The 7,851-nt window shown below is 44.5% G+C and overlaps 1 protein-coding gene across 2 annotated transcripts; it reads left to right on the top strand.

The window, feature by feature from the left end:
- Window positions 1-2,334: 2,334 nt before the first annotated feature.
- On the top strand, window positions 2,335-4,801 carry LOC125538008 (F-box/FBD/LRR-repeat protein At1g13570). Of its 2 annotated transcripts, XM_048701319.2 has the most exons (4): window positions 2,335-3,330; window positions 3,425-3,565; window positions 3,666-3,742; window positions 3,833-4,801. In XM_048701319.2, the coding sequence occupies exons 1-4, from the start codon at window positions 2,350-2,352 to the stop codon at window positions 4,047-4,049; spliced, it is 1,416 nt and encodes a 471-aa protein (XP_048557276.1). In that variant the 5' UTR covers window positions 2,335-2,349; the 3' UTR covers window positions 4,050-4,801. The 2 variants fall into 2 exon arrangements, with proteins under 2 accessions (XP_048557276.1, XP_048557275.1); XM_048701318.2 differs by having other exon boundaries at window positions 3,666-4,801.
- Window positions 4,802-7,851: the final 3,050 nt, after the last annotated feature.

The raw sequence follows: 7,851 nt of genomic DNA, 5'->3' as shown, positions 1-7,851 counted from the left end.
GTTGTGACACCGGGTGTGGTTAATGTGCCCATAACACACACCCCCACACACATTTGTCTATTTTTCAAAAACTGTCTATTTTCCATTTCAAATTTGTTTCTCTAGTTTCTTGAAACTATTTTTCATAAATACAAATTGTCTTCCAACCCAGTCAACAATGCTTAAGGTAGTCAACAAAAATCCAACTCAGGCAACAACTCAATTCAGTCAATGAACATTCATTCAAAATGTCATTGTCAACAAATCAACGGAGAAGGAAAAAATGACCTAAATCAACATAGAAGACAAGAAGCAAATAAACCCAAGTTTAGAAGAGGTCCAACTAGCCAAAAACTCATTCATGGATTGACGAAAATGAGTGTGGACGTCTGGCATTTGGCCGGTCTCTATGAACTCGTTGACCTAACTTTATCATCATATCCCTCTTACTTACCATCAATATGTGTAGTTTTGATCATTTGTCAAAGCATACTCTCCTACTATAAGGACCCAGGAGCATGTCACATATTGAGGGCCAGTTTGGATGTGTCCACGCTGCTAGACGCCTGGCTTAGACCTCTTCTGAAAACTGTCTCACACTTATTTGGATGGAGTCCTGAAAGTTTTAGACATGTCCTGGCCTGGATCGCTCAGGCGTGAAAATTAGCCTGCCAGGCGTCCCTCGTTCGGTCGCCTGAACCGCGGGCAACAATAGCCTGGCACTAATCCTTCTACTTATACATGGTTGTGGGATGGTCTGCAGCATCGTGTTTTTAGTCCTTATAAATAACCCGTCAGGCCAGGCATAATCCAAACAAGTCCCTCTCCAGGCTGCCTCATCAGTCTAAAAAAATCTTAAAATCCCACGCACATACTAGGCAGTACTTTCGTCCAGGCATGTGACCCAGGGCAGCGTCTAAACTAGCTCTCACACACTCTTGAATGTCCAACAACTCCTAATGAGAGCCTAGAGAGTTCTCGAATCAAGACAAATGAATCTAATATGGCTCGGACTGACATCGAGGGAGAGGAATCTGGGAAGGATGGCAAGTTAGTCGTGAACGACTCGGGACTGCGACCCCCCCCCCCCCACACACACACAGAGACACACCCAAAAAAGAAACAACGACAACAACAACATCTAAAAATCACAACTATACCCATGTCATTTACAAGTTGCGAGATCAATGTGTGCAAGCTAAAGATAAATAAGGTGCCACATGGTCTAACCCGAGTTGATGTAGGTTATGTTAGTGTTGAATATGTGTTACTGATATTTTATCGGATAACTGGCTTCAACTTACTTTGCGGAGCATTTTTCTTTATCCTACAAGAATTGACAACTTCGTAACACTACAAAATTCTAAACATCATAAAAGTAGGGAGTTTGCGTTAGGAACATGTTATTATAGGCGAGGTCAATTGGGGAATTTAAGTGACAACCTTTGAATTTATTGGATCTTTGAGTTGAGCCAAGAAGTTTGTGGATCAAACTTGAAAATTTCAAAGTTGGATTAGTTCTTAAATGAGCTAAATATTTATAAAAATATGTATTTTTTTGTAGAAAGGAGACAACTATTAATTAAATGTTTTGTTATGTTTGCCAAGAACATGAACGCCCCTTGGATAGTCATTTACAAATTCATGTTATGAAGAACGTAACTCGAGGAAAATCCAATTAGATTTTTTTGCATCATGTTATGAAATCCCGATTCAATGATTTTGTGCAACAATGCAGGAAAAAGTCTGATGCTTCCATAACTTATGTGCTACAATGTTCTCATCTCACAAAACTCAAAATTTAAATTTTCCGTTTTTTTATATTTGTGGATGTTCACAAGATATGTGCCTATCATCCCTAAAATTTCAAAACCAAAAAAAGACATGGAGAAAAAAAAAGGCAAATACATACTCCCTCCGTCCTTCAAAAAATGTATTTTCAACTTTGTTGGAGGGTCAAATATTTTAAAGTTTGACTGAGTTTGTGTAAAAATATATCAATGTTTGTGAAAACCAAATAGGTATATAATGAAAATATATTCTATCATGAATCTAATGCTACTAATTTGATAGCATAAATGTTGGTGTATTATTGTATAAATATGGTTAAATATAAAAAAGTTTGACTTTTCAACAAAGTTGAAAATACACCCTTTTAATAAAGGAGGAGTATGTGAATAGTGTCATTTGGCTTTTGTTTTTGATAACACTATTTATGTTGGATTTGTCTTTTATTTCGAATTTTGGTATAATGTTCAGGGATTATGGACACATATCTTGTGAATGTCCGCAAAAAAAATTGAACGCTTTTAAAACTTATAAATTTGAGCTTTTATGAGAAGGGAGCATGGTGCCACGGCCACCTAAACTATGGAAGCACCAAAATATCCGATCCACCACCACGGCACCACCGCAAGCACCGCCCCAGCGGCAACGCCTGCGCCCTCTCCCCTCTCGCTCTCTCTAAACCCCAGGTACCGCGGCGCGGCGAACGCCGGCGAGATGGCAGGAGCCCTCGCGCGACCGCGCAACGCTAGCGACGACCGCATCAACGAGCTACCGGAAGTGCTCCTCTCGGACATCCTCTCCCGCCTCGGTACCGCAGAGGCGGCCCGCACCGTCGTCCTCTCCACGCGCCTCCGCGACGCGTGGCTCGCGACCCCCCTCCGCCTCGACGACCTGGAGCTCCCTGTCCCCGCACGCGGCAAGGTCCCCTCGATCGAGCCCTGGACGGCGCGCGCCGACGTCGTCACCCGCGCCCTAGCTTCCCACCCCGGCCCCGTCGCGCTCTTCCGCCTCTCCCGGACCTCCTTCCGCGGCCGCGTCCCCGCCGCCGAGGCCTGGTTCCGGCAGCTCGCCGCCAAGCGGGCCCGCGAGGTCTCCCTCTGCTTCTCGCCCGAGTGGTGCCACGACGCGCTCGCCGACCCCCTTCTCGGCTGCCCAACCCTCCAGGTCCTCGCCCTCGGCAAGTGCCACCTCTCCGACGCCGGGGCCTCAGCCGCCGCCGCCGCCGCCCTCACCGAGCTCACCCTGTCGGAAACCTGCATTTCCGAGGCTGCTCTTCAGAGCGTACTCTCCGGCTGCCCCGGGCTGCGCAGCCTCGTGCTCAAGCACGTCCACGGCCTTCAGCGCATCCGCGTCTCTTCTTGCCGCAGTCTCGTTCTGCTCGGTGTGTGGCACTACAAGCAGCTCGACGAGATCACCGTGGAGGATGCCCCTTGTCTGGAGCGCCTTCTCGGCAATATGCGTCTGAATGCAGCCATTACCGTCACTGGTGCGCCAAAGCTTACTGCTTTTGGCTATGCCGTGGTCAGCATCCCGCATTTGTTCCACGGCGAGCGTGCGCCGCAGGTATTTTGCGTATTTCTGTTACCGTCAGCAGGTATCTTGAGTAGAGCAATTTCAGCAAAGTGACTCGATGGGATTTTTCGCTCATACACCGCAGGGCGTCAACAAGGGTCTGCGTGCCCCGATCCATAGCGTGAAGATCCTGGCTATCAGTGTGAAGTTCTCAAGCAAGAAGGACATGGAGAAGGTGATGAGCTTACTCGAGAGCTTTCCCTGCTTGGAGACTTTGCATTTCCAGGTAATTTCCACAACTTGAGCTGTTCCATTGCTTTGTTTCTTGTTCACTAGCTGTCAAATTTAGTTGATCAGACCTTCCACTAATTCATCATTTTGTGCAGTCCTCGGATTACAGGTCAGGTGCAGACAAGGATTACACCACTGTCTCTGACTACAACCAGAAGCGTTATCCCATCAGGTGTGTTGCGAGATATCTCAAGAGCGTTATACTGGAATGCGAACAACACAACCCTGGCATGCTTGAATTTGCATGTTTTCTCCTTGCTAGAGCACATGTGCTGCAGTTCATGAGGATTCAGTCCGAGATGTGCGACGTTGCAAAATGGGTTACGGAGCAACAAAATCTGCTCAGCCAAAGCAACATGGCCTCCTTGGAAGCCGAGGTCGTGTTTGAGGGTATGAAACAACGGAAGGACTTCACCATAGAAGGTGTGAATGCTCTATCCGACCCCTTTGACGGTGGCATCAACATCTTGGGGCACTAAACGAACTCTGAATGTTTACTTGTTGAGGTTTCACTCAAGATAATCGCCATCCATGATGCGCCGGCTGGCCTTTTGGTTATGTTCAGTTGAGTTCTGACTCTAGATTCCAGACTCATTTTGGCCGGAATTTAAGGTTTCATGTTGAAAAAGTTTACTATTAATGAGGTGGCTAGTGTCTCTTGTCTTATGGAGTATTTAGTTAATTTTCTGCATGTGGAGTTGTAGACTTCGATTTAGGTTGAGTTGAATGGTTTGACTGTGAAGATTGTTGCGTGTGACGCTGCTGGCAGGAGTTCTTGTGGTATGATAGTTCTGAAAATAATCGCCATCCCTGATGCGCTGGCTGGCCTTTTGGTTATGTTCAGTTGATTTCAGACTCTAGATTCTAGACTACGATTTGGGCGAAATTTTGAGGTTTCATGTTGCAGAAGTTTACTACTTATGAGGTGACTAGTTTCGCTTGTCTCATCTTTAGTTAAAGTTAATTTTCTGAATGTGGAGTTGTAGTCATTGATTTAGGCTGAGTGTAATGGTTTCACTGTGAAGATTGTTGCATGTGAATACCTGAAACTTATTTTGTACTACCTCTGTAACGAAATACAAATGTCTTGTATTTAGTTACGGAGGTAGTAGTTGAAATTTATTTTTGTGCTTTCCTTGTCATTTTGCCTGATACTTTAACCTTATCAGCGTCAAGCTTGTAAGCTATAGGACAATATTACAATCTTTACCACTGAGATTTTGTAAAAGCATCTCCTTTTGGTTTAGTTCCTACCTGTAATAGGTACCTTACATTATTTGTACTGTTATCATCCATCGACCCCTTTGATATTTTTGGCTCTACCATTTTTTGAGTTTCTCACACAAGAATGATTTTAGTCAAGGCTATGCATCTGCATGCTCCCAATCTAGATGGACTTTGTGCATACATTGCTTATCACACTCTGGAATTTCCTTGAACACTGGTCATGCTTCTTGTGGTTTTCCTTGTGCTTCTTTCCTGATAATGCATGTTGATAGTTGAACTAAATTATTTTGACACTCTTCTGGCCCTGCTTGGAATTGGATTGAGTGATTTTTGTGTGCTCTCCAAATACCGGAAACACACAGAAAAGATACTCCCAACCCAAGCAGAGCTTAAGTGTTTTTACAACAAACAAGTGCCTCAGCCTGTGCATAAGTCATCCAGCCTCCCTGTGGCAACTTTTCCTTAATGTTCTTGCAATCATAATGATTCTGTGGCGGTAATGCTAATGCAGAGAAGAAGGTGTTGTTTTCGACTAATTTAGACGTGCCTATCGGAAACGTTCATAATTCTGCAGAAGCTAAGCAATGTGTCGCCATGCTCTGCGCAATGACTTTTTTTTGGGTGCACAATGACTGATGATTGATCTTACACGGGATTCAAAATGCAGTCCCTATCCCTTAGTAAGGGCTATTTGATTCACATGATGGTAAAAATACAGGAACAAGAAAAACATAGGATTGGAATGTCATGGCCATGTCAATCCTATATGATTTTGGATTGTTTGATTGCATTACAGGAAAACAAATGATTCTTTCAAAGAGATTTGAGCGGAAGCTAGAAATCGTATGGGAACTAGTACCAAGAAATCCTTAGGGTTGAGTATCAATGTTATTATGAAAACATAAGATAGCGTAGAATTTATTCCATCTTGCCTTTTACTCCAAGACGACCTTGTACTTCTGTATATGCGCCCACGAGGCTCAAGCAATACAACAACTATTTCACCAAATCTCTCTCTCTCCCTTCTAATATGGTATCAATTTCCGGGTTCTAAACCCTAGCCGCCGCTGCTTTCGCACCCGCGTGCCGCCTCCGGGGCGGTCGGCCTCCATGACCGCCGCCGGGGCTGCGCCGTCGTACCTAGGGTTCATCTGCCGGTCGTGTTGACCGGCTGCCCTAGAGAGTCCTTTTCCCGAGCCTTGCTCTGGGTTTTTTTTCGCTCTCTCGCCGGTCGTTTTGATCGGCATTTGTTTGGTTTTTCGATCTATACTTGATCGGTTTGTCTCGCCCACCATCGTCGTCGACCCCCGTGCGCCTCTACTCTGACACCGGCGCGACCGGCCGACCTCTTCACCGGCCCGGCGGCCTCGCGCGACAGGCGGCCTGATAACCCACAAGTATAGGGGATCGCAACAGTTTTCGAGGGTAGAGTATTCAACCCAAATTTATTGATTCGATACAAGGGGAGCCAAAGAATATTCTTAAGTATTAGCAGCTGAGTTGTTAATTCAACCACATCTGCAAAACTTAATATCTGCAGCAAAGTATTTAGTAGCAAAGTAATATGATAGTAGTGGTAACAGTGGCAAAAGTAATGATAGCAGTTTTGTAGCAAGCGTAACAGTGGCAACGGAAAAGTAACTAAGCAAAGATCAATATGTGAAAAGCTCGTAGGCAACGATCAGTGATGAATAATTATGCCGGGTGCGGTTCATCATGTAACAGTCATAACATAGGGTGACACAGAACTAGCTCCAATTCATCAATGTAATGTAGGCATGTATTCCGTATATAGTCATACGTGCTTATGGAAAAGAACTTGCATGACATCTTTTGTCCTACCCTCCCGTGGCAGTGGGGTCTTATTGGAAACTAAGGGATATTAAGGCCTCCTTTTAATAGAGAACCGGAACAAAGCATTAGCACATAGTGAATACATGAACTCCTCAAACTATGGTCATCACCGGGAGTGGTCCCGATTATTGTCACTTCGGGGTTGCCGGATCATAACACATAGTAGGTCACTATAGACTTGCAAGATAGGATCAAGAACTCACATATATTAATGAAAACATAATAGGTTCAGATCTGAAATCATGGCACTCGGGCCCTAGTGACAAGCATTAAGCATAGCAAAGTCATAGCAACATCACTCTCAGAACATAATGGATACTAGGGATCAAACCCTAACAAAACTAACTCAATTACATGATAAATCTCATCCAACCCATCACCGTCCAGCAAACATGCGATGGAATTACTCACGTACGGCGATGAGCATCATGAAATTGGTGATGGGGGAAGGTTGATGATGACGATGGCGATGGATTCCCCTCTCCGAAGCCCCGAACGGACTCCAGATCAGCCCTCCCGAGAGAGATTAGGGCTTGGTGGTGGCTCCGTATCGTGAAACACGATGAATCCTTATCCCTGATTTTTTTCTCCCCGAACGTGAATATATGGAGTTGGAGTTGAGGTCGATGGAGCACCATGGGGGCCACGAGGCAGAGGGGCGCGTCCAGGGGGGTAGGCACGCCCCCACCCTCATGGACAGGGTGTGGGCCCCTGGCCTTGATTCTTTCGCCACTATTTTTTATATATTCTAAAAATATTCTCCATTGATTTTCAGGTCATTCCAATAACTTTTATTTCTGCACAAAAATAATACCATGGCAATTCTGCTGAAAATAGTGTCAGTCCGGGTTAGTTCCATTCAAATCATGCAAGTTAGAGTCCAAAACAAGGGCGAAAGTGTTTGGAAAAGTAGATACGTTGGAGATGTATCAACTTCTCCAAGCTTAAACCTTTGCTTGTCCTCAAGCAATTCAGTTGACAAACTGAAAGTGATAAAGAAAAACTTTTACAAACTCTGTTTGCTCTTGTTGTTGTAAATATGTAAAGCCAACATTCAAGTTTTCAGCAAAGATTACGAACTAACCATATCCACAATAACACTTAGGTATCATGTTTACTCGTATCAATGACATAATCAACTAGCGAGCAATAATAGTAAATCTCGGATGACAACACTTTCTCAAACAATCATAAATATGA

Source organism: Triticum urartu, chromosome 2A, assembly GCF_056163025.1.
Source record: "Triticum urartu cultivar PI428250 chromosome 2A, HENAU_Tu73, whole genome shotgun sequence".
Lineage (NCBI taxonomy): Eukaryota > Viridiplantae > Streptophyta > Magnoliopsida > Poales > Poaceae > Triticum > Triticum urartu.
Note: the sequence above shows the minus strand (reverse complement) of the source record. Positions and strands in the feature narration are given on the sequence as shown.